The sequence below is a fragment of the Dipodomys merriami genome, unplaced genomic scaffold (assembly GCF_024711535.1).
Source record: "Dipodomys merriami isolate MVZ:Mamm:240054 unplaced genomic scaffold, mDipMer1.0.p SCAF_49, whole genome shotgun sequence".
NCBI classification, from domain to species: domain Eukaryota; kingdom Metazoa; phylum Chordata; class Mammalia; order Rodentia; family Heteromyidae; genus Dipodomys; species Dipodomys merriami.
The window spans coordinates 5,725,996-5,753,687 of record NW_027206057.1 but is presented as its reverse complement, the minus strand read 5'-3'; the positions used below and the strand labels follow the sequence as shown (position 1 = coordinate 5,753,687).

The 27,692-nt window shown below is 36.9% G+C and overlaps 1 protein-coding gene across 2 annotated transcripts in view; it reads left to right on the top strand.

Moving 5' to 3' along the window:
• The window catches only part of Dnah7 (dynein axonemal heavy chain 7), a 206,171-nt gene that overhangs the window by 107,496 nt on the left and 70,983 nt on the right, over positions 1-27,692 (top strand). The window contains exons 34-43 of one of the 2 annotated variants that reach the window (XM_069995693.1): positions 1,520-1,651; positions 3,176-3,400; positions 5,564-5,761; positions 8,345-8,473; positions 11,053-11,221; positions 14,815-14,941; positions 16,205-16,424; positions 19,693-20,565; positions 22,904-23,133; positions 26,233-26,563. In XM_069995693.1, coding sequence (XP_069851794.1) covers positions 1,520-1,651; positions 3,176-3,400; positions 5,564-5,761; positions 8,345-8,473; positions 11,053-11,221; positions 14,815-14,941; positions 16,205-16,424; positions 19,693-20,565; positions 22,904-23,133; positions 26,233-26,563 — 2,634 coding nt within the window. Of the gene's footprint in view, positions 1-1,519; positions 1,652-3,175; positions 3,401-5,563; positions 5,762-8,317; positions 8,474-11,052; positions 11,222-14,814; positions 14,942-16,204; positions 16,425-19,692; positions 20,566-22,903; positions 23,134-26,232; positions 26,564-27,692 lie in introns of both variants that reach the window. The other variant, XM_069995692.1, reaches the window with a different exon arrangement.

The window sequence follows — 27,692 nt, the reverse complement described above, 5'->3', positions numbered from 1 at the left end:
AGGCATGTGGAGTCACCAAGGAGAAAATGCGTGTAGGCTGCTCTTTCCATGTATGCATATACATGAGCAAAGGGTCATAATGAAATGAGCTGTGGAATTCTTATTCTTCCTAGCACTGTCAAAGAATTTAGTTATCACAAAGAAATGCATAAAGTTTCCACATATGTCATTTCTTTTTCTTTCTTTTTTTTTTGGGGGGGGGTCCGGTCATGGGCCTGAACTCTGGGCCTGGGCACTGTCCCTTAGCTCTTCACCTCAAGGCTAGCGCTCTACTACTTGAGCCACAACACCACTTCCAGCTTTTTCTTTTCTGCTTATGTGGTGCTGAGGAATGGAACCCAGGGCCTCATGCATGCAAGGCAAGTGCTCTACCACTGAGCCACCTTCCCAGCCCCCACATATGTCATTTCTATAGCAAAACATAAAATTTGTAAAGCAAACTTAGTACAGCATGACTTTTACCCCCCTTGAAGAAATTCTAAATGTCTATTGTTTCCCATTTGTAATAAGAACTTGTCTTTTTTTGGGGGGGGGGGTCCGGTCCTGAGGCCTGAACTCTGGGCCTGGGAGCTGTCCCTCAGCTCTTCAGCTCAAGGCTAGCGCTCTACCACTTGAGCAATAGCGCCACTTCCGGCTTTTTTTCTTTTTGCTTATGTGGTGCTGAGGAATTGAACCCAGGGCCTCATGCATGCAAGGCAAGTGCTCTACCACTGAGCCACCTTCCCACCCAAGAATTTGTCTTTCTTAGAGTTTTTAAGTTATCAGGAAGTAGTTGTACAAAGGAATTGCAGTTTATGGATGCAGTGCATCTTTGGTCACCTCCTTTCGACAGCACCTGTCTTGAATGGGTTGATTTCAGAGAGTGAGTTTTTACACGTTCACTTTGAAGCAGTACAATTCTTAATGCTTGCAATTGGAGCTGGGAAGACAGCTGACATATAGCCATTGAGAACTTTATATACCACATAGTTCTAGGAGCTCTACATCATATGCCATTTGTCAGTTGTTTTAGTGAGTGCCTAGCATTTACAGAACTCCAGCAATGGTTTTGTGGACCTGAGATTTGGATATGTATTTCATAGAATGGTGTTTACTCTAGTGACTGCCGTGGCTCATAAATATTTCCAAAACAGGATTATTTATTAAACATTATAAATTTGCTAATTAATTACCTTCTCTGAAAGACCTTTTAGCAGTTTGATTTGTAAAATTAATAAAGGATAGAATCTATGCCTTTGATCAAACATGTACCAGGATGTTTCTTTTCTGAATTTGAGAATTAGTGTAAGAGAACTTGAAGAACACATACTGCCTAAACAAGACACTGCCTGCTGACATACTTGAGGCAAGGAATTACTATGCCTCTGTTTCCCCTTATAAAACAATCATTAGAACAATACTTATTCATATGTATAACAGCTGTCTGGATTAAATGAACTGAATAAACATTAGCTGATAGTACTTTATCTAATGCCTCATATAAAATTTATTTATTATAGCTTTTTTTCTGACTTTGCAGGAATTATCTCCTACTTCAGATACAAACTTGGTCCGATCCTTAATGAATCTGATAGATTGTTTTATAGATGACTTTGCTGATGAAGCCAAACAAAAGGAAAGAAATGACCGAGAATCATTCTCTTTGCTAGAGGTGGGACCCGTCCCTTTCTGCATTGCGGAGGCTTGTTTTGCTCTTGAAGTTGGAGACAAGACAGCAGTGGGAGCTGAAGGGGGAGGGAAAGTCAAGCCCCAAGCCAAGTGCTGACTGCCAGCTTCTGGACCAGAAGTTGTGCTGCATCGTGGGGTTTGAGTAGACCCCAGAGATGACCCTCAACAGCAATCTATTCCCAATATGTTCCAATTCCCTTCCAAATTGTAATTCATTTCCCCTGTTCTTCGATTTATTTTCTTTGTTTTTCACAAGGAAAAATTATATAAACTTACTATATACAAACTATACCTAGGAAGGTAGATACATAATGTATACAAATGTATATTTTGGTTGAGGAAAGCAAGAAGACATAGGTCATTGATAAGCAGGTTTTAAATTTTATTCTATGATTCCCACAAAGCTGGGACCACAGGCACATGTCACTATGGCCATTTTCTTTATTGTGTTGGGATCTTGCTAATATTTTGATTTGCTGGCCATGTGATCTTCCCAGTCTCGCCCTCTGAGTAGCTGAAATTATCGTCATGTACCACCATATCCACCTTGTTTTCAAGATGGGCCTTGCTAACATTTGGCCTAAGATGGTCTCAAACCACCACACTCTGATCTCAATCTACAACTTTTATAAGTACCGCGCGCTAACCGATTGCGCCACTTGAGCTCCTCAATCTACAACTTTTATAAGCATAGTCAGGACTCTGTTACCTATAGCACTTAAAAGGAGATTTGATTTTAAAATAAGCAAACAGATTTTCTCATCCAGTTGGTTGTGATTTTCTACTCAGTTCTCCTTGCCTGAGTCTTGTAAGAAAAAGTCAGTGTCTTTTGTTTCTTTTTTCTTTTTTTTGGTCGGTCGTGGGGCCTGAACTCAGGGCCTGGGCTCTGTCCCTCAGCTCTTCAGCTCAAGGCTAGTGCTCTACCACTTGAGCCACAGCGCCACTTCCGGCTTTTTTCTTTTTGTTTATGTGGTGCTGAGGAATCGAACCCAGGGCCTCAGGCATACAAGGCGAGCACTCTACCACTGAGCCACCTTCCCAGCCCCTGTCTTTTGTTTCTTATGGGATGGCAATTATAATTTATATAATTAGCATTCGGATATAACAAATGAAAGAATAAAAACTTGTCTTACTTTAACCCAGAATATCAGTATTTAAATGATAAAATGTGTTATTTACCTATAAGTGTGTCTTAACACACTAATAAAAACTTACCTCAATGTTCCTTTTAAGATCAGTCTTTTAAGTATTTAAAAAATCATAAGATTTACTAGAGTACTTATTTCAAAGTTTCACTATTCTAGAATTTATATTTTGTATTAGATTTTATAAGCAATTCAATCTGAAAAAAATGTAATTCTTATAAAATCCTTCTGTGATCTGTACTGTTTCATAGTTCATGGATTTCTTTTCAGAGATATCAGTCTGGCTGATATGATTTCAGCTGCAAGGATCATCTGAAGTGACTCCTTAATTGTTGCTTTATCTTCTCATCTCTCCATTGCAGGGCATATTTCTGTTTTCCTTGATCTGGTCTGTCGGTGCCACTTGTACAGATGAGGACCGGGTGAAGTTTAGTAAGATTCTTCGAGAACTAATGGAAGGTCCAATGTCAGACCTTACTCGAAATAGATTTAAATTACTAAGTGGTACAGAAAATACATCCACAAAGAAATTAACTGTCCCATTTCCTGATAAAGGAACAATTTATGATTATCAGTTTATCAGTGAGGTGAGTTCTCAAGCAAGCTTTCCAGCTGGCGGTCTGGCAGTATCCTCTGAGGCATGGCACATACTGGCCCTTGTGGCCATTGATCCATCGCTATTTATCTTAACAGACCACCTGGACTCAAAGAGGATATACTGGCTTTGAATTCAGATGTACCTGGGTTTGCATCCTAGTAAACTTTCTTTCTACACAGCTGTGGACTAACTAATTTCTCTGAATATAGTTTTTCTTAGAAACTAAAATATGGTGACAATAATACTTGGTGAGCTATTTGTACTCATTAAATAGAATCATATGCATACCATGTAGCTCAGTAGCAGGCACATCTGTTGAAGGATACCTGTTGGGGTTTCATGTACTCCTTAGTGTATTACAGGCACTAAATCCTGGAGGGGTTCAGCTGCTTAAATGTTAATTCAACATATCCCAAATGCATTAAATAATAAAACATGGAGCAGGGTGCTGATGGCTCATACCTATAATCCTAGATACTTGGGAGACCCAGATCTATGGATCTTGGTTAGAAGCCAGCCGGGTCAAATGTCCTTGCCTTAAACTCTTATCTCCAGTTAATGAGCAAAAAGTGGGAAGTGAAGCTGCGGCTCAAGTGGTAGAGCACCATTCTTGGCTAGAAAAAAGCTAAGGTAGAGTGTAAGGCCTTGGGTTCAAGTTCAACACACTAATATTCATACTATGACTAATAATAATGATAATAAAAATGTAGGTAGTATTTGCTTGATGGTTATATATGTCATCTTCTACAGACACTGTGCTGAGGACAGAGTTTAGGACATACACACATACATATACATATACATATATACATACATATATATATATGAAATACATATGCATGTATATATATGTATACATGTATATGTATGTATATATATATATATATATATATATGTATGTATATATACACACCCATGGGTGTGCAGGGTATTTTTTGTCCTTTTTTTTTCTTTTCTCAAGGCTAGCTCGCTCCAACTTGAGCCACAGATTCAATTCTGAGTTTTTGGAGGGGTATAGTTTTTATTGGGGATACTAGTCACATGGACTTTCTACTTGGACTAGTTTTGAACTGCACCCTCCTGAGCACCAAATCCTGGCTTTTTAAATCCTTTTTTCACTTAATAAAGAAAACACCTTATGTCTCATTAATGTTTCTTCAGCACATTTGTTTTCTAAGACCTCTCTAGAGTCTATCAAGTTTTTTTTTTTTGTTGTTGTTACTTTCAGGTTTTCCACTTTATAAATACTTCTTTGGTGCTTATTGTTGGACACAAATCACTGTCTCCATATCTGGTTGTTTTCTTAAGAGAAGTTTCTAGAAAAGGCATTGCCTTTTCTTTACACGTTGCTATGTGTCAAGGCCCACGGTAGAGGGACTTGTGCAAGTGATGTACTCATCCATGAGAACTGCATATAAATTACATGACAATGGGAAGGAAAGGTGGGTCTGAATTCCGATGGGAAGTGAGTGACCAGAATTTGGATTTTATCCTGTATTAAGAATGAAGAGGGGCAATGGCATTCTACCAACAGGGCAGTTTAGAAACTTTTTATGATAAACACTATCAGAAATTATAGTTCATAAACTAATCAGGTACAAAGTTGTAGCATAATGTTTCTTCATAATAATAATCACAGATTAGGAAGTTCTGCTGTTCTGTGGTCTGTTAGGCTGCCCCATGAACATAGTTAATGCTACAGACTGTATACTTGAGTGTATTAGACTTTTAGTATATTATTTTATTAGAATTAGAATTTTTATAAGAATAAGCTTGAGCTGACAAGCCAATTTCATAAACAAACTGTAAAAGTTAAGCAATAAGTAATTGATCATCCCAGGAGAAAATATTGTGTTACCATTTAAAATTTCTTTTTACTTAATCCGTGGATACAGTGTAATTTACTCAATGCTCCTAAATAATCCAAGGTACTAGCATAAGCAGTGATTTTTCATTTTACTTCAAACAAAAGCTAATTTCTCCTTAATTTACATACGAAATTTAGCTTTTGAACTGAATGTTGTATTTGGGTAAAACGAATCTAACTCTCAAGGTTTGTTGGTCTTGATATTCTCTACAATGCAGAAGTATGGAACTTTTAAAGATATTTCACAAAGTAACTTTCACTATTTTCGCTACTTATTATAAACAGGGACTAGGAAAATGGGAGCCCTGGATAAAGAAGTTGGAAGAGGCCCCTCCAATACCCAAAGATATGCTATTTAATGAGATTATTGTACCAACTCTTGACACAATTCGATACTCTGTATTAATGAATCTTTTGACCACGCATCAAAAGCCTTCAATATTTGTAGGACCAACAGGAACTGGAAAGAGTGTTTATATCATTGTAAGTATTGTAAACATCTACATATTAGGATGTGCGTAGTAGTACTAACCATGCTATTTCTTTTAATAATAGTTTGTTCAGGATAAAAATTATATTTCACAAAAAGTGTATTTTAGTTGGACTTCATATTTAACTTTAGAAATTATTTTATGTCCACAGGATTAATGTGTAGTTAAATCAGTGTTCAGAAAAAATAAGGCAGCTGCTTTAACAAACACTGCTCAGAATTTCAGCGTTTAAAATTGTTTAAATAGGGATACAGGTGGACCCATTGCAACAATGAGATGTATAAGACGCTATGTGGAAAAGTAAACTACAATTTAGGCGGGGATGGGGGTGGAGGGAGTATAGTTGAGGAGGCGGGAGGGAAGGGATGGTAGAGGAAAAACAAAGGAGGAGGCAACAATGCTTGATAAGAAATGTACTCAGTACCTTGCTCATGTAACTGTAACCCCTCTGTATTTTCACAATAAAAAAAAACCTTACTTTAAAAAAAAGAATTTCAGCAGTTTACTCCTAGCCCCTCTGCAGTCCCAGGTTCCTAGTTAATTCACATTTCTATGTTTTAGAAAACATTTTTTGTTTACTTATTGATTTTGCAGTACTAGGTTTTGAACTAAGGTCTTTACTCTTCGCTCCACTTGCTTGCTCAGGTAGCACTCTACAACTTGAGCAATGCCTTCAGCCTTACTTTTGGCTTGTTATTTTAGAGTCACTCTCCCAGACTTTTCTGCCTCACGTGTTTGCAAACTATGATCCTGAGATCTCAGCCTCCTCAGTAGCTAGGATGACAGGTGTGATATCACCACCCGGCTCTCCCAGTTTTTGGCAATGTCTTGTTTCTAATGCTTCATTGACTCTAGTTTAAATTGAATCCTTAATATTTCTGGAATATATTTATGAATGTAGTCAAATAATTTTCCTAGTATTCATTTATTATATAATCTCTTTTATAAAGTGTTACAATTACATGTTATCATATCAGGGAATATTCAGGAGAGAGCAGGAGAGAAGTTGACTTGGTGTTTATTTGACCTGTATTTGGGAAAAAAGAAAGAAAAAGAAAAAAAAAAAACCCTGAAAATGATCAGGGACTTTTCTATGACATCAAGAGGTAGGGAATGGAGATTTGACAGAAATAAAGGTACTATTTCAAGAAAAATTTAGCTGTTGTCACTCATATAGCCATCAAATTTAGCCCATGATAGTCTGTCCTGGTATTAAAATCATTAACTTTTACAAAATTGGAACATAATTTTATAATCTGCTTTTTTTCTTGTTCACTCATATCATAAATACTTTTGCATTCCATTATTCTTCTACAAGATAATTATGGGTATGTCATAATAATTAACATTTTATGAGAATTAATTCAATTTTCTAATTTTCATGGTATTTTGCATTGAGAACAAGATTGAAATTAATTCTGTGGGTAAATTTTTGTTATTATCTCTGCCTATGTTCCTAGAAGTAGAATAGTTGAATTTTCAATAATAATTAACTGTTGTTCAGAAGTGTTGTACTGAATCAAACTGTCTACTATGCCTTGCAGGGACACTTTATTGCCCCAGTGAAGTAATTATATCTTTGTCATAAATAATACAAATGTAAGTCTGGGGACTCAAAAATGTATTCTGTAGTGAAAGGAATTATTTTGAGAAAATAACTTTCATTGCAATTACTTGAATGAGTTTGTTTTAGTGAGACATTCACATCAAAAAATATTATTGAGAATTTATTCATATGAGAAACTTTTGTATGTACCCTCATTTTATTTTATTAAAGTGATTAACCAGGAAGTTTAATGGCTGTAATGATATTTTCTTCAAATTGTTGCATTTCTGTATATTAGATTGTGAAGTAACAATGAAAAAATAGATAATATTCTGGTTAGATATTACATAAAATGCAATGAATTGGAGTGGGGTAAAAATGAAATAAATCATAATGATATGTCACAAAAACATTTCTAAAGACACTGGTTGACAGCAGATATGTTGAAGAGGTTAAAATTCTTATGAAGAGGAGTCTATAATTGCACATAGTTTACATTTCTAATGAGTTTAACTTAAATGTAGAAACAGTTAATGTGACATGTACATATGTACAAATGCAATAGTTAGTATGTATTGTCTGTTTCACATTTAAATGTCAGCTGACATGAGTATTTTCCTTCCACATTACCACATAGCCTTCATAGAATAATTTTAATTAGTGCATAGTTTATCATTCAATTTTTTTAAAATGAGTCATTTTCACAGGTTTATACTTAATTTTGAGAGTTTTATATGCTACCATCATATATATTTTTAGCCAGTAGGCCAAACGGAATTTTATTTCTGGGGAAATTGTAAGAATTGCTAATAATTCATTTAAATGGAAGAAAACATGTAATGATCACTTATGCAAACATATGTTTTATTTATTTAATTTCTAAAGCATCAGGGTAAAAAGTAAAAGTATACTTATTTCAAATTTTTTAAGTCAATTGATACAAATTTCTAGAATTAGAAAAACATTTTAACACTAGCTTACTCACTATTTCCCATTACATAGAATTTTCTTTTGAATCAAATCAATAAGGAAATCTACAAACCTCTCATAGTTAACTTCTCAGCGCAAACGACAGCAGCTCAAACTCAGAATATTATCATGTCGAAACTGGATAAAAGAAGAAAAGGAGTTTTTGGTCCTCCTTTGGGCAAAAGAATGGTAATGTTTTCTAGAAATTATTTACCTTCCTAATTCTATCTTTCCTTATTTTATTTTTAAATAAGCATATATAATAATAGTTTTATTGACAATCCCATACATGCACATACACTTCAATTCTCCTCACCCCTTAGTTTCTCCTCTATTCTCCATGTTTCCCCCACTCATCCTCTCCTACACAGCCCATCTTTTACATTCATGGCAGGCTACCATTACTATCATCACCATCATCATCATCATCCTTGTGAAGTTCAAATAGGTGAAAATGATTGATATTCAGCTTTTTTAGCTTGGCATATCTTGTTCAACATAACAATCTCCTGTTCCATCCAATTTCCTGTAAATAACATAATTTTTTTCTTTATGGTTTAGTTCCCGTAGTATAGGTGTACCACATTTCCTTCATCTATTCATCCGTTATTGGTGCCTCAGTGGATTTCACAGTTTAGCTATTAAGAAATAAACCTTCAACAATCATGGGAATGCAGTTATGTCTCTCTTCATCAATTTTTGTTTGGGTTTACATATACAAGACTTGTTGGTAGGGTAGGTCTATCTTTAGTTTTCTGAGGAACATCCATACTGATTTTTATAGTGGTTGTACCAGTTTACATTCCTTCCAACAGTGAATGAGATTAATTCCTCCTCCTATGACCCTATATCCTTGCTACTGCTTGCTATTGTTTTCTTGATGATTGACATTCTGATTTGTATGAGATGGAATCTTAGTATAATTTTGATTTACATTTATAGCCAATAATGTTAAACATTTCCTTGTGCATTTATTAGCCACTTGAATTTCTTCTTTTGAGAAATGCCTATTCAATTTGTTCAATTAAAAATTGAATTATTTGTCGATTTTCTTCTTAATTTTTTGAGGTCTGAATATTTTGGATATTAATCTTTTATCCATTGAACATTCTTCCACTCTGGTTGATTCTACCAGTGTATCTTTTGAAATGCCCAAACTTTAATTTGTAAATTCTTGCTCTTATTTGCTAAACAATTCATCTTATTCAGAAAATATTATTTTTGCCCATATCTTCCAGTTTTCCTGTGGTAGTTTCAAAGTTTTAGGGATTAAGATCTTCAATTCACCTTGAGCTGAAGTTTGTGTTCAAGGCATGAAATAGAAGTCTAGTTTTAGTCTTCTGCACATAGTAACCAGTTTCCTAGCACCATTTGTTGATGATAGTTTTTTCTCCAGTGTATTCTTTGTGACTACTTTGACAATCATCAGATGGCTGTGTTGGTATATTTTTTCTTTTTCTGAGTCTTCTGTTCTTTTTCTCTTTAGAGCTGTCTTTGTTATTATAGTGCTAATATTTTTTAAAAATTTGATTCACTATACTGGAGAGATAGTCCATTGATTTTTTATTTTCTTTTCTAGAAGTTTAGTTGATTTTTTTCCCCAGGATTTCTGTACTATTATTGAATCTCTTTTATTTCTTACATATTTTTCTCTACTTCATTTAGCGGTATTTTCTTATATTCTCTTTGAGTTTCTTCAGCTGCGTGCATATATATTATGCATTTAAGAGTATATATATATATATATATATATATATATATATATATATAAAAATTCACATATGTCTCCCTTTACATTCTGTTGATCACTCTTATGATCATGCTTTTGAGTTCTTTGTGCTTTTTTCCTCTTCACTATGCTTAGTGTCTGTTGTTGTCTGGTTGCTGATATTTAGAGGTGTCATGCTGGCTTGTTTTTAAAATATTTCCTTGGCTCCTGCATTGAGATTTACATAACTGAAGCCAATTCATTGGTTGGAAGTTTGAATCATCCCAAGCAGGACAAAGAGAGATTTGACTTCTCCTTTCTCCTTCCCTACAAAAGATACCTGCACTAAAGCTGTAAATTGTTTCTAATTTTCTCTGTCACCTTTCTGTTTTGTCATACTATTCACCTGAACTGCTCTTCTCATGTGATTCTTGGTAGTCTTCCTCACTTTTGTTCTACCAAGTATCTCTCTTTTGTTACTCTGACTCTTCTCATTCACTGACTCCAACAGAAAAAGCTTCTACAATGCCATCTTGCTTCTTTCCCACTTATTTTGTATTAGCACATATCAATTGTACAAAAGGATTTTTGTGATAATTCTATACATGCATTTATGTGCTTGGATCATATTCACCCCCTCTTATTCTTCTTTTGAATTCTTTCAGTAACATTTGTAGTCATCAGAGTGTTTTCTACTTACAATCCTAGACCTTTAACAATTCAATGACCTGTGAAGAACTTCTTTCTTATCCTAACTTTTACTACTCAGTGGTTATAATATAAAACTCACACCTTTCTCATCCATTTTACAATGAGAAAACCCAAGGAAGATTAAGAAACAAATTATATGAGAGGATAATTAAGGGCTAATTGATAAAGGTTAGTAATGAGCTCTCTTCATTCTTAGGTAAATAATAAATGGGGAACTATTTCCTTATTCCATGCTTGGAAAATAAGCCATCACTTCTGTTTCATGTACTTTCCAAGAGTGTAATCAAATAATTTGCCTCAACATCGTTTACATGGTATTTTGTAATGCCTCCTCTCTTTTCATCCTTAGGTTGTCTTTGTAGATGACGTCAATATGCCTGCTCGAGAGGTCTATGGGGCCCAGCCTCCCATTGAGTTACTTAGACAATGGTTAGATCACTGGAATTGGTATGACCTCAAAGATTGTTCTATGATTAAACTAGTGGACATTCAGATCATGTGTGCCATGGGACCTCCAGGTATATATTCTGATACTATGATTATTAACACAGAAAGAATCGCTCTGGCCACTATAGAGATCACTGGAGAAACAAAGAGAATGACAGTGTTTTCTGTACATATGTCCTATGTATAGCCAACATGAAATTTGCCACAATTCCACTCTATAAAGTGGGTGATCTTTGTTGCTCCATTCACCTTTGACTTTTTCCAAATCTTCTAGTCTCCTACTTTATGGAACTTAGTTTTTCATTTAATGCCCTTGCATTCCAGAAACCAGATAGATCTCCTGTTGTCTTCCCAGGACAGTTCATTTCCTCTGTGCTTCCTTTGGATAGAATCTTCCTGCTCCTCACAATTTTTTTTAGGTGTTTTTTTCCTTCTACTATTTTTTTTATTGTGAAAATACCGTACAGAGGGGTTACAATTACATGGACAAGGTAATGAGTACATTTCTTATCAAGCATAACTGTTGCCTCCTCCTTTGTTTCCCTTTCCCATCCCTTCCCATCTCCCCCCCCCCGACCCCGCCCCACCCTCCCCCCTTCCCACCCCTCACCCCCCGGCCAAAATTGTAAAGTTCATTTTTCGACATAACGTCTTGGACATCTCATTGTTGCAATGGGTCCACCTATATCCCTATCTAAACAATTTGTTCTTATCAAGCATTGTTGCCTCCTCCTTTGTTTTTCCTTCCCATCCCTTCCCATCTCCCCCCCCAACCCCGCCAAAGTTGTAAAGTTCCTTTTTCGACATAATGTCTTGTACATCTCATTGTTGCAATGGGTCCACCTGTATCCCTATTTAAACAATTTGTTTTTTCCCTTCCCCTCCCCAAATTATACCAACATCAAGTACATATCTGCAATAACTAGTATATGTCTGAGACAAGCAAAAACGGTCAGATAAGTTGATGTTAGACAAAATGAACCCCAAGATAAGGATTCAAATGGTTTTTCTTTTTGCTATTGTTTCTAACATATTTATAAGATGATTTCTTTGTTGCTTTGTATGTATTTCCCTCCCTCACAATTAACTCATTGCTAGTCTCTGTTTTTAGGCAGGTTGCTAAAAGGAATTCAGAAAGTGGCTGGAAGAACTTATTTTTAGAATTTTCAGAGAAAATTTTAAACTGAAAGTATTCTCTATATAGGAAAACTATGTTAATATGTCTAAAATGACTTGATTCTACTAACTAGAGATTGTTCTTTTACTGACATGCTAGTGTGTTCAAGATATTTCTTGCATGAATATTCCACTTCAGGAACTCTTTCTTGAATTTGCCTCCTACGCCAAGCTTTACTAAATTGTTGATGTGGATAGTTTGTTTTAAATCAGTAATTTCTCTCACCATGCTCACTGGATCATTTTAAGTTTGTTTTTTTTAAAGTACATGCCTGTATGGCTCCTTTTGTCAGTCATCTGTACTCAAGTGCCCAGTTTTACCTGCATAATTAGGGACTGACAAGAAGAATAGACTGAATCCACAGGATATCCTCCCTAGGACCTTGTTTAGAAAGACATTGCTATTTCTCCTGTGGGGGAGAAGATTAGAAACAGAGTTGGGAACTTTACAATTTAGGTGAGGGAGGGAGGGAGGGGTAGTTTTGTAGTTGTGGAGGTGGGAGGGAAGGGAGGAAAGGGATGGTAGGAGAAAAACAAAGGAGGAGGCAACAATGCTTGATAAGAAATGTACTCATTACCTTGCTCATGTAATTGTAACCCCTCTGTACAGTATTTTTACAATAAAAAATATTTAAAAAAAGAAACAGAGTTGGGATAGCTGTTCTCTACTTTCCTTCTGTGACTTTTGCCACTTCCTTAAACATGCCCAGGTAAATCAGTGATTTTATAATTTCATTTAGAAATCACTTCTTGCCTAGAAATTGTATGATAGTTTCATTTTTAAAAAGCAAATGCATTTGTCTATACATTTATTTTATTTGTTGTTCTGAAGATCAAATATAGGGCCATGAGCATGCTAAGCACTGAACTTTTTTTTTTTTTTTTGAGAACATACTGTACAGAGGGGTTACAATTACATTGGCAGGATAATGCATACATTTCTTACCAAGCATTGCAGCCTCCTCCTTTGTTTACCCTTCACCTCCCTTCCCAGCCTCCCCCCTCCCCCCCACCCATTCATACCCCCCTCCCCCCCCCCACACCGACATTGTAAAGCTTGCTTTGACATGACATTTTGTAATTCTACTTGTTGCAACAGGTCCACCTGAATCCTTAAACGACTTGTTTGTCCCCATCTCCTCCACATGTTATACTGACATCAAATAAAGTGAAAGCGGGGGTTACACTGTGGGGGAGGGACATACAAAGCAACAAAGAAATAATCTTATAAGTGCGTTAGAAACACATGCATGAAAGAAACGAAAACATTAAAATACATATTTAAGGGTTCGTTTTCCTAACATCACATTATCTGACCTTTTCCGCTTGACTCATACCTATACTAGATATTGCAAATAAGGGAAACCATGGGACCTATGTTTCTTTGGGCCTGGCTTACTTCACTTAATATAATTTTTTCCAAGCCTTTCCATTTCCTAACAAATGGGGAAATGTCATTCTTTCTGATGGAGGCATAGAATTCCATTGTGTATATATAGCACATTTTCTTGATCCATTCATCTACTGAGGGGCATCTGGGTTGGTTCCATATCTTAGCTATGGTAAATAATGCTGCAATAAACATAGTTGTGCTGGTAGCTTTAGTGTGGTCTTGTTTGTATACATTTGGGTAAATGCCCAAAAGTGGGATTGCTGGATCATAGGGGAGATCTATGTGAAGTCTTTTGAGGAACCTCCATACTGCTTTCCAAAGTGGTTGAACAAGTTTACATTCCCACCAACAATGAAGTAAGGTTCCTTTCTGTCCACATCCCCTCCAGCATCTGTTGTTGTTAGAGTTCTTGATTTTTGCTGTTCTAACTGGAGTGAGGTGATATCTCAATGTTGTTTTGATTTGCATTTCTTTTATGTAAGCACTGAACTTTTTACATATTAAAGGAGATATAATTTTATTAAATTACATACTGAATTACAAGTCACCTATTAAGCACCCTATTGTAAGTATAATAATTACTGTATGAAAATCAGATGATTCCCCAAAATTTTACAAATAAAATCAGCCAGGGAAGATTTATGTAATACATAGATCAGTCTCAAGGAAATTCATTTCAAGAATTTGGCTTTATGCCAAGATTGGCATGAAAAGGATCCTAAAATTTAGCCAGTTAGATTCATCAAGATTATATTAATATTGTGTAATATTCTACCTTAATATTGGGCTATAACAAGAATGTTTATTGCTTTAGGCTGTGAACCTTGGAGAACATAGTCAGCAGCACTTTTCTTATATTGTGGTTTCCTTTGGCAATGTAGACCCAAGAGTATGCTAGTTACTTGATTTTATTCAAATAATTCAACTCAAAACACTGTTTTGAATTTGAGAGGAAAATAATTTTGATATCAGGACTTCTTGAATAATAGATTAATTTTTGTATAGCATGAATTTGTCAGTTTTCAAGTATTGGAGAAAAAAAACCTTTGGAATATTCTGGTAATATTGTTAAGAATTACTCTTTGTAATATTTAGGTGGTGGTCGGAATCCAGTAACTCCTCGATATATGAGACATTTCAATATTATAACAATCAATGACTTTAGTGATAAATCCATGTTCACAATCTTCTCTAGAATCTTAACCTGGCATTTAAAAATCTGGTAAGTATTGTTTACTTATTTTTTTATATCAAGTGTCATAAGTCTTAGAAATATGCCAAATAGGAAGTGTTTCTCAAATGTTTCCATGAAGATAATATTGTTCGCCTTCCTTCTTCCCTTCTTATTATGACAACATAACACAAAGAAGTAGTGTATTCTGCTGAATAACATGCATGTTTAAAATACTATTTTGAGCCTCACAACTGATGACAACTAATGCTGGAAAGGTTTTCCAAAACAGGCTTATGCTATGACTTTTTGCTTTATGCTACGAATTTTGAGGATGTCACCTTGGAGTTTGTTCCATGGGGAATTGTGTCTCCCTAGCTCTGGAGTTTCTGTTCTTATTCACAAGAGGCATGTATGTCAGGAATCCATGCTCACTTGCGCAGTAACTCTCTTGTCTCCCTGGGGCCCATTCTTGGGAAAATGTCATTCCTTACCCCAGCCAATGGTAATGGAGGAGAAAGCTGGCTCCTGGCTCCTTATCATGCCAGAGATTAGAGTTCATCTTTCCCAGAGAATATTCTTTCCCTGTGTTTCTATTCTAAATTGTGTTCTTTGCACTACATATCTCAACTTAATCTTTTACTCTCTTTTCTCTTTCTTCCTTTTTAAAAAATAAATCATGGGACTTGAACTCAGGGCCTGGGTACTATCCCTGAGCTTACTCACTCAAGGCTAGTGCTCTACCACAGTACCACTTCCAGTGATTAATTGGAATTAAGAGTCACATGGCCTTTCCTGCCTGGGCTGGCTTTGCATTGCAATCCTCAGATCTCAGTCTCTCAAGTAACTAGGATTACAGGTTGGACCACAGGCACCCAGCTTACTCTCCTTTTTCTTTAACTAGCATTTTTATTTTTTTCAGAAAATAACCATTTCAGTAATATTCTAAAGAACATTCTATTTATTTGCAATTGAGAGTACCAGGAAGTGAAAGTTTGTTTGGTGGGTACTGGATTTGGAGTTAAAATGGGTTCTTAGGCTGGCTCTAATTTTAACTTAAATAGTTTAAGCTGTTTGAGTCCAGTATGATAATCCTGCTTTGTTCACCAGGGTCCCTTTAGACATAGTATAAAAGCACAAGTGGAAGTAGCTGTATAAGAAATGAAAATCAATGATTGTTATGACAAGAAAAGGGGGCTTTTATAAATCAAATGAATACAATTAGAATTAAAATTTTATTATTGATTACCTTAAATGTTGCTTATAGAACATAATTCTACATTATTTTTCTCTTATTTAAATTCTTTTCCAAAGTTATAAATTTCCAGAGGATTTTCTAGATCTGACCACACAAATTGTAAATGGCACAATGACTTTGTATAAAGATGCAATGAAGAATCTCTTGCCTACTCCAGCTAAATCTCACTATTTGTTCAATCTTCGTGATTTCTCACGTGTCATTCAAGGTGTTTGTTTGTCAAGACCAGAAACAGCAGAAACAAAAGAAGTGATAAAACGTCTTTGGGTTCATGAGGTAAAACTCCATATTATTGACATGTAAGAAATAAAGATTTATCATGTCAACTGAGCAAAAAAGTAATATTTAGCAATTTATATTGTTGAAGTATATTTAACTATTTGAAATTATGAAGGCCATGATTGAGATAATTCTTGCATATTCAATACTAAGGTATTATATAGTCTTTCCATGGCTAATATCCCATATTTAGGAATTTCTGATGACTTACAGAATATTTTGAAATAGGTGATTTAATTTAATTTAAATAAGTTAATCCTCATTAGTCTGACAAAATTTTTCTGCAATAGTAAAACATTTCTTTTTTGGGGGGGTCAGTTGTTTTTTTTGTTTTGTTTTGTTTTTTTGGTTAGTTGTAGGGCCTGAACTGTGAGCCTAGGTGCTGTCCGTCAGTTCTTTAGCTCAAGGCTAGTGTTCTACCACTTGAGCCACAGCGCCACATCCAGCTTTTTGTGCTTATGTGGTGCTGAGGACTCAAACCCAGGGCCTCATGCATGCAAGGCAAGCACTCTACCACTGAGCCACCTTCCCAGCCCCAGTAAAACATTTCATAAAGAGATGTTTTATAAAAAGTAAATCATTCGGGGCTGGGGAGGTGGCTCAGTGATAGAGTGCTTGCCTTGCATGCCTGAGGCCCTGGGTTCGAGTCCTCAGCACCACATAAGCAGAAAAGGCTGGAAGTGGCTCTGTGGCCCAAGTGGTAGAGCGCTAGCCTTGAGCTAAGGAGCTGAGGGACAGTGCCCAGGCCTAGAGTTCAGGCCCTACAACCGACAAAAAAAAAGAATCTGAGATGTAAATCACATATTTGATAAGTGTGAAGTAGTTAGAATACAACTGAGCTCGTTTTTTAGTAATACAACCCATTCAATAGAAAACATATCTGAACAGATATTTCTTCAAGCATGATACACAAATAGACAATAAAAACATGGAAAATGCTCAAAATGCAGTGAACTACCTTTTATACCCAAGAGGGTAGCTGTCATCAAAATGTTGGATAAGTGTGAGAATGCGAAGTGATTGGAAACCCCATACTCTTCTGGTGGAAATGTAATATGGAAGCCAGTGTGCTGTGTCCATGTAGCTACCATTGCTGAAAAGGGATTGATGGAGTTCAATCATTGACTTGGCAATAGTCTCAGATTAAAAATATGATTCTCCCACATGTTATCCTTATTTTATTTCACTTCTAGTGTATTTCTCATGCACTATCATTACAAATCCATGAGATTTGTAAAGTAGATATTCCATTTCCAATTTACCAGGAAGCTGGTACCGATGATTTAAGTAGCTTGCTCATAAAGAAAGCAAGAATATATACTATATATAGCACATGCGTATTAAGTCTGTTGAACACCATGACAAAACACCACAGACTCAGTAGCTTGAAAGGAGAAGTTGATGTTCTCAAAGTTCAGATCAAGGTACCATCAATATTAGTAAAAAGTTAAAAGGGCAAGCAAGGGAGAGAGCATGCCAATGTCTCTCTCTATATATAAGGATATTACTATCAAATTGGGACCCTACCTAAATATTCTTACTTAGTCTTAAAAATAGACTATACATTGGGACACCCCAATGCCATTGAAGAAACAGTTGTTGTATGCAGCATACTTAATTATTTCTTTCAGTCCCATAAAATGTACATATAATTGGATTCATTTTAGAGGATTGTCCTTTGCAGTGACTTCCAGCAAAAGTAATTAATAAATGTTCAAAACAACCCCACCACCTAAAACATTTCCTCTTCAAAATCAAACAAATAATATCTATTGGCTTTCAAATGCGTTCAAAAAGATGTCTTTCTCAGAAAAAGGAAGTTTCATGGTGAGGAAAATAGCAAACCCTGGGTACCAGTGTCAAACTAACTCCATGATCCAAGACTGAATGATTGTCAGAGACAGATTTGCTTGAGGTCTTCATTCCCTTCACATAAACACAAACTACATGAACATCATCCCCAACCTACCTCTCAAAGACCCACAACCACATGGTCCCAAAGAGTATTGACCAAAATTCATATTTAAAATTTATTTTTAAACTCTTACTTGGATGTGCTTGTAACAAAACTTATAGAAATTTGCTGACAATGATTTTATATTGTTTATTTTATGATTTATATTACAGAAATAATAAAACTAAAGCAATATCAAAATAACATTGAGATTCTACCTCACCCCAGTTAGAATGGCTATAATCAAGAACTCTAATAACAACAGATGCTGGAGGGGATGTGGCCCAAAGGGAACACTACCGCATTGTTGGTGGGAGTGTAAACTTGTTCAGCCACTTTGGAAAGCAGTATGGAGGTTCCTCAAAAGACTCCACATAGAGCTCCCCTATGACCCAGCAATCCCACTTTTGGGTATTTACCCAAATGATCACAAAGAAGGCCATACTAAAGCTACCAGCACAAGTGTGTTTATCGCAGCATTATTCACCATAACTAAGATATGGAACCAGCACAGATGCCCCTCAGTAAATGAATGGATCAAGAAAATATGGTATACACACACACACACACACACACACACACACACACACACACACACACACACACAATGGAATTCTATGCCTCTGTCAGAAAGAATGTCACTGCTCCATTTCTTAGGAAATAGAAAGACTTGGAAAAAATTACATTAGGTGAAGTAAGCCAGGTCCAAAGAAACATAGGTCCCATGGTTTCCCTTATTTGCAATAACTAGTATACGTCTAGGACAAGCAGAAGAGGTAAAAAGCTATGTACATATGACCATATAAGATGGTGCTAAGTGGAATGAACCCCAAGATAGGGACACAAGAGGTTTTATCTTTCTTGCTGTTGTTTTTAATGTACTTATAATGACTGTGATTTTTTTGTTTCTTTTGTATGTTCTTCCCCAATGGTATAACCATTGTTTTCACTGTATTTGATGTCGGTGCCCTGCACCTTGTATATACATTTTTCTAATTTGGGGAGGGGAAGGGAAATAACAAGATGTTTAAATAAGGATACAGATTGACTCATTGTAACAATGAGATGTAGAGGATACTATACTGAAAATGAACTTTACAACTTCAGTGGATGGGAAGAGTTGGGGAGGTGGGGAGGGAAGGGACAGTAAGGGAAAAACAAAAGAGGGGGTAACAATGCTCAATAGGAAATGTAATCATTACCTTACTCATGTAAGTGTAACCTTATGTACAGTATCTTTACAATAAAAATATATTAAAAAAAACTAAAGCAATAACTTTGCTCCTAAAACCACTTTTCCAAATTATATAGGTCCTTAGAGTCTACTATGACCGCCTTCTAGATAATGCAGACCGAAGTTGGCTTATTCACTACATACAAGATGTTCTGAAGAATTATATGTATGAAGATTTTCATGAGCTTTTTAAAAGTTTAGATTTTGATGGTGATGGAGTGGTGGAAGAAGATGACCTAAGAAGCCTGATGTTTTGTGATTTCCATGATCCCAAGAGGGAAGATACCAGCTATAGAGAAGTCAAAAACGTGGATGCTCTTCGAGTGATAGCAGAATCTCACCTGGAGGAATACAACAACATGAGCAAAAAGCCCATGAACCTTGTCTTATTCCGATTTGCCATAGAACACATCAGCAGAATTTCCAGGATTTTGAAGCAGCCCCGAAGCCATGCCCTCCTGGTTGGAGTTGGGGGCAGTGGAAGGCAGTCTGTTACCAGACTGGCTGCCCACATGGCCGATTATTCAGTTTTTCAGGTTGAAATCTCCAAGGGCTATGGTAGCAATGAGTGGCGTGAAGATTTAAAAGTGATCTTAAGGAAATGTGCTGAAAGTGACATGCATGGTATCTTCCTGTTTACAGATACTCAGATTAAAAGAGAATCATTTCTAGAAGACATCAACAATCTACTAAATGCTGGGGAGGTCCCAAATCTCTTTGCATTAGATGAGAAGCAAGACATATGTGAGAAGATGCGTCAGTTAGATCGCCAGAGGGATAAAACTAAACAAACAGATGGGAGCCCCATAGCTCTTTTCAATATGTTCATTGAACGTTGTCGGAACCAGCTGCACGTGGTCCTTGCCATGAGTCCCATTGGGGATGCGTTTCGGAATCGGCTTAGAAAGTTCCCGGCTCTCGTTAATTGCTGCACCATCGACTGGTTTCAGGTATTGCTATGTAAATTTTAGATAGACTTCTAGAAATGTCGGGTCTTTATTTTATTAACTCCTCCCCTATGGAATGTAGGTTACAAAAATTATTTGGGCCACCATTATGCATTTCAGTGGATTTTAATTGTAGAAATTGTCATGGAAAATAGTTAAGAGCATATGTATGTAGTTATTAATCTCAATATATTGCAGAAAATTTACACTATCCTAGACAGGGTTCTGATAGGAAACAGAGTATACACGAAAGCCTTCATGGAGCAAAGGCTACAGAAATGTAGACAGGGTTAAGGGGCCCAAGAGGGTATGGCTGAAGCTGGGTATGGGAGGCTCACTCCTGTAATCCTAGCTCCTCAGGAGGCTGAGATCTGAGGATTGCAGTTCAGGCAGGAAAGTTCATGAGATTCATTTCCAATTAACTACCAAAAAGCCTAAAGTAGGACTGTGGCTCAAGTGGTAGAGCACTAGCCTTGAGTGAAAAAGTTAAGGATCAGTGCCCAGACTTTGAGTTCAAGGACTATTACTGACCCAGAAAAGAAGAGGAGGGGAGAGGGCAGAGGGGAGGGGAGGAGAGGAGGAGAGGAGGAGGGGAAGAAGGAGAAATGGAAGATAGGGAAATGGGGAGAGGGAGAGAAGGGATGGTCAAGGGCTAAGCAAGTGGAAAAGAGTAAGAGCAGGGAGTTGTTACTACATTTGGGTATAAAGGGCAGAAGGAGAGAAGAGTGTGTCTCCTGGAGAAGGTAGAGCCCTAAGAGGCCTTTACAATAGGAGCAGAAACCAGAAATTCAGAATTCATGGGCTATACTCAGCATGTCTCTCTTCTCTTACATGCTTCTATTTTTCCAGTAGCCAACTCCAGCAATAATGAAAAAGAAAAGGGGGAAACACTTTGTTATGATCAACTTCTAAATCAGAAAACACAGAGCTGAGCAGACAAAGGCTGAAAACTTGTGATGGGGTGAGGGAAGAAAATACAAGAAGGAGACTAGGCTCAATGTGAAACATAATTCAGCTCTCTCTGGCTTTAACAATGCATTCTCCACATGGGTAGTTAGGTAATTTGTGGGCTGTGGTTGAGGTACTGTGAGTGGGATCTAGCACGTAAGAATTGATGATCTTGAAAATTTGCATAGACTGCCTATATTTTCTGGTAAAATTACTCCATACTGAGCATATTTTCTGAGCTCTTTCTTGCTCTGTCGTCACTCTTACTTGAAAAGTTACAAATGAAGAAGCAATTAGAGTACACAAGATGTCTTCTCTCCTTGAGCTTACTTTCAAATGAAAAAAAAATAGTTGATCATACAGCATATCCAATAGTGGAACAAAGGCTTTCTGGACAGGCAACCTCGAAGAGGAAACCTGGAAGACAAAAGTACAAGTACTGAGAAGATCTCAACCTAGTGAAGGCAGGATACTAGAAGGAAGGAGAAGGAGAAGAAGCCATCAGGATGACACGAGCTAATGAGAAGTGTGAGACTTACTGTCAGGAAGGTGTGAAGGTCCACACCAGCAAACGATTTCAGAGTTTGTTCAGATTATTATGGGATACGTGCTGGACAAACATTAAAAGATGGTGACAAGAGCACATCGACATCTTAAAGGCATCTTATGGGGTGAATGAAAGAATCTAGAGCACTACTGGAATGATCCAGGCAGATGACAGAGACCTGAGTTGGGCAGTTGTGGTAGACACAGAAAAAAGAGAAAGGCGTTAGAAGCCATGTTAGGCAGGCCACCTGCCTGTATAACTTGTTCATGGAATAGAGGGAGGGTGGGGGAAAAGGATCAAGGCAATCAAGATTATTCCTGTGCTGGGCTAGGATGGTTCAGTGAACAGTGGTGACATTTACTGATTGGACAAAAACTTCCACTCTTCTGTGGGAGGCAGGAATTGTGTTTGGGGCTTGTTGAGTTTGAAATATTTAGAAGTCATCCAAGGTACATCAGGGAGGTTCTAATTTACATGATTCCGGTTGAGGTGAGCGAGAAGGATAATAACATTTACCTCAGAGAATTGTTGAGAGAATTAAATGAGATAATATCACTCATATGTACACAGAAACAGACATTGTGGACTAAGTTCCTTACTTCCTTCTTGTTACTACAATACTCATAAATAATTTCTCCCATCCTACAACAAACCACAAAGAATTGCTGTTACACTAGCTACCGCCATCTGCTTCCAAGCATGGAAATAAAGGACAGCAGAGCATCTTTCCCATTCATCCCGCATCCCTCATGCCATCCTTCCCCATCTCAAATATCCTACAACCATAGTAACAGACTCATATACTATAACCTTGATGAAGTGCTAAATCATTTATTTTCCATGTAGTCATGGCCTGAAGATGCTTTAGAGGCAGTGGCCTCACGATTCTTGGAAGAAATTGAAATGTCTGAGGACATTCGAGAAGGCTGCATTGACATGTGTAAAAGCTTCCACACATCCACTATCATTTTATCAGCATCCTTCCATTCTGAACTTCAGCGATACAATTATGTGACACCCACCTCTTATCTCGAATTAATCTCCACCTTCAAAGTGTTGTTAGAAAAGAAGAGAAGGTAAATACGAAATTTCATATTTTTAAGTAAATTATGACTGTTTCAAAGTATTTGTATATAGAAAAATGGCATAGCAATGATATACAAGGAATCTATTTCATATGGGTAGACCATTTTGTTAGAACTTCCAGTGATTTAACCTGTTAAACAAATATGAGGGGGAAAAGTGGACAGGAGGCCAGTTTTAATTTTTATACATAAATGGATCACCTAATAGATAATAAATAATTGTTGACAAAATAAAGGTGAGTCCTCAGAGGTGTGTGGTAAGACCCAAGTGTTCTTTGTCAGTGGTGTTTAGTAGTTTTTTCCTTGATCAGTAATTAGATGACTCAGAGCCTTCCCTTTTGGCCCTAAATATTAGCTAACGCTGAAGACATGCCCACTCCACTTATGTATTAACTTCCTTTTTCTAATAAGGAAACACCATTGAATTTTATAAGCTATAGAAAATGCTAAACTGAGTTTTCCAAAAACCTGACTCAAGAATTTTAATAGTGAGTAGGTGTATTAAAAATTTAAAAACTTATTAACATTCAACTAGAAAGTTAAAAGGTTAGAAAGTTTTAATGGTCTACTTTAAGTGAGGGTCTTCAATTCCTATTGGATCTTACTCAAAAACTTATTTAATTTTTATTTTGCACTTATACTTTTGATGTATTTCTACTTTTTAAGTTCTGATTTAACAAATCAATTTTTCCCAAGAGAACTTAAATAATTTAAAAATCTAGTGTGGTAAATTTACACATGTTATGGGCCTTAAGTTCTGTTCAATGTTTAAACATCTATAAAATTCATGAGTTTTTTTTACCTAAAAATACAAATCTTACCTAATTACATAATATTTGTATTAGAATTTCAAGACTAATCTCCTAAACTAACAGAACCAATTCCTTAAAATATTAAAAACATATTTAAAACACCATCAGTCACAGATGTCTTGAACATTAATACTTTAGTTTGATTTCTATTATTGAGTTTTTATAGCTATTTCTAAGCTTTTCAGTGGTACTCTCATGATCTCAAGCATTTCAAAACCATTCTAGTCACTTTGGCCAGTTGCTACTTCAATACTCGTATGCCATTTCTCACCTACATCCAGGGAGGCTTTGGTTGCACCATCAGAAGCTGCACTGCCCAGGTCACGATAGCTCACACCTGTGGGACTCATACCATCAGGAATTCACCACCAACCTCGCGAAATCTGCACCTTCTACCCAACATTCCTTGGTTCTCTAGATAATTATCTTGCTATGTAGATCTTCCAGTTCCTTACCTAATAGAATCCTGCTCTTCCTTTTTCCTTGCTTTTTTTTTCCAATCCAGGAGGATCAAAGGTCCTTGAAGACTCTGATCAAATTTTGGAAACCATTCATGGTCCAGGCTTTGGTTTTTCCAATATGTAAGGCCACCTTAAGTGAAGACAGGATTATAGTAATGAAATGGGAATTTATAGAAAGGTTGAAAAAGAGCTTTCAAAGCATCTTCAAAATTTCTAATTTCTTTCCATTTTTATTTCAAAGTCTCTCATAAAATAAGAATAGATTCCTTTTTACCGCCACTAGAATTCCTGCCCTGTGGTTACAGTTCCCTTAGTAGAGGAAGGAGATGCAATGCAGAAACAAGTTTCCAGGTCACCTGCCAAGGAGTCATCTGAACCTGTCTCCTTCTGGCAGGGACCAGATCTTCCCTGTGCTTGCTGCACAAGGTCTTAGCAAGACTGAATCCATACATCATATCATATTGTAAGTTTAGTCACATCATACTGGATTGTATATTTAGTCCCAGATCCCATTACTGTCAAATGCTTTGCTCACTCAGAAAAACTCAACATGTAGCAAATATGTACCAGGCCTTTCTGTTCCCCTCTCCCCCACCCCCACACACTCTTTTCAGTTTTCTTCTAGCTACCTAAACTGGTTTCCTACTTCCTGTTTTTAAAAAAGAATTTCTAAGAAGTGGCGCTGTGGCTCAAGTGGTAGAGCACGCTTGCCTTGAGCTGAAGAGCCCAGGGACAGTGTCCAGGCCCAGAGTTCAAGCCCCACGACCGACCAAAAAAAAAAAAAGAATTTCTAAAATGTATTATTTTTTTCTTGGAGACATATGTACAGCACACAGCAAGTATTTAAAAAATAAAGCACTTGCTGAGAGTGAGCTCAGTAGTAGAACTCCTGCCTAGAAGATATGTGATGTCTGAATTCCAGCCTCATCATAGCAAGAAAACAGCAAGTAAAGGATAAAGGACAATTTTGTCTCTAAAGAGTTCAAAGAAAATACATATGAATATAGATGAAAATTCCAAAAACATTAAAATATTGAATTTTAAAGTGCTTCACATTTTTACATTGTTTGTACCAAAATAGTGTTGATCTCTGTTAGTATCTGTCTCTTTTGTCCCCTTTGTCTTAATAAATAGCTTTTGTTTTGAGATAGAATTTATCTTAAATGCATTTTCACCCTGGAAACATTTCAAATAATATATTTTAGGACCCTGAAGTCTGCTTAAGTGATTATCAAAAGGGTTTAAGGATCAGTAATGTTAAGGAATGAACTTAACAGGGTGACTAATTTTAAAGGTGCTGTGTGTGTGTGTGTGTGTGTGTGTGTGTGTGTGTGTGTGTGTGTGTGTACTGGGCTTGAACTTGAACTCAAGGCTTTTTCACTCAAGGCTGGTGTTCTACCACTTGAGCTACAGCACCACTTCTGGCTTTTTGGTGACTAATTGGAGAAAAAGATTTTCCTGCCCAGGCTGGCTTTGAACCAAGGTCATCAGATCTCAGCCTCCTGAGTAAGCTAGGATGACAGGCAAGAGCCACCAGTACCATGTATATTATTCATTTTGTCTTCTGTTCAAGATATTTATTATTTTGAATTTTGGTAATATGCCTAGATACTCTGTAGGTCCTGAAAAGACACAAAGGTATCAAAAATACTGTCTGCTCTTAATTATGCACAATCCACCTTTTCTTTTTCACTATTCATCTGTGTGGAAATCTCTCAGAGCACTCCTTTAGAGCCTGAAGAGCTTAAGAACGTTTCAGCATTTCCTTGATGTGGGTGCAGACCCTCACTCTTGCCTCGTTTTGTCTGCTTTTTCAGTGAGGTAATGAAGATGAAGAAGAGGTACGAGGTGGGTTTGGATAAGCTGGATTCTGCCTCCTCTCAGGTAGCCATGATGCAGTTGGAATTGGAGGCCCTGCATCCTCAATTAAAAGTTGCCAGCAAAGAGGTTGATGAAATGATGATAATTATCGAGAAGGAGTCGGTGGAAGTTGCCAAAACTGAAAAAGTAGTGAAAGCTGATGAAACAGTGGCGAACGAACAAGCCATGGCTGCCAAAGCCATCAAAGATGAGTGCGACGCTGACCTGGCAGGGGCCTTGCCAATCCTGGAGTCCGCGTTGTCCGCTCTGGATACCCTGACTGCCCAGGTGAGAGTTTAGCCAGGCACTTGCTAGGAAATGAGCAAGCGCAGCTCCACAGAGGCTCAGCGTGGTGGGCCACACATCTGTGTCTCTCCAAATTGAGTCTGTAAATTTAATGAAATTGAAATCATTCACCTGAAAAAAAGAAATGCATGAGCATGGCAAGGATGATTTTAGAAAGGAGGAAAGCAGCAAGTAGGAGAAACTGTCATAAAATGGCAATTTCTCCAAGAGCTTCTCACAACTTTGTAAGATAGTTAAAAAAATCATAGTTCTTTCTCCTTCCTTCCTTCCCTCCTTTCTTCCTTCTTCCCTTCCTTCCTCCCTCCCTTCCTTCTTTCCCTCCTTCCTTCCTACCTTTTTAAAAATTTTAACTTTATTGTTAAGGTGATGTACAGAGGGGTTACAGTTCTATAGATAAGGCAGTGAGTACATTACTTGTCCACTTGTTACACCCTCCCTCATTTTTCTCCCACTTTCCCTCCCCCCCCACCCCCAAGTTGTATAGTTTCCAACATCTTGTCTTGTAAACATAGAGCTCCCCATGACCCAGCAATCCCACTTTTTGGCATTTACCCAAATGACCACAAACAAGGCCATACTAAAGCTACCAGCACAACCATGTTTATTGCAGCATTATTTACCACAGCTAAGATATGGAACCAATCAGATGCCCCTTAGTAGATGAATGGATCAAGAAAATGGGTTATATATGCACAATCGAATTCTATGCCTCCATCAGAAAGAATGACATCACCCCATTCATAAGGAAATGAAAAGACTTGGAAAAAACTCCTATTAAGTGAAGTAAGCCAGACCCAAAGAAACCTAGATCCCATGTTTTCCCTCATTTGTAATAATTAGTATATGTCTGGGGTCCTAGCAGATGAGCAGAATTGATCAGTAGCTATGTATATATGACCATATAAGATAATGCGAAGGGAAATGAACTTGAAGATTTGGAAACAAGAGGTTTTTCTTTGTTGTTGTTTTTTTAATATACTATATGATTTCTTTTTGTGTGTGTGTGTTTTTTTCCTATGGTTTATCCCCTGTTGTCACTGTATTTGATTTTGGTATCCTGGATATTGCATATATGTTTATTGGAATTAGAGAAGGGAAAGAGAACAACAAA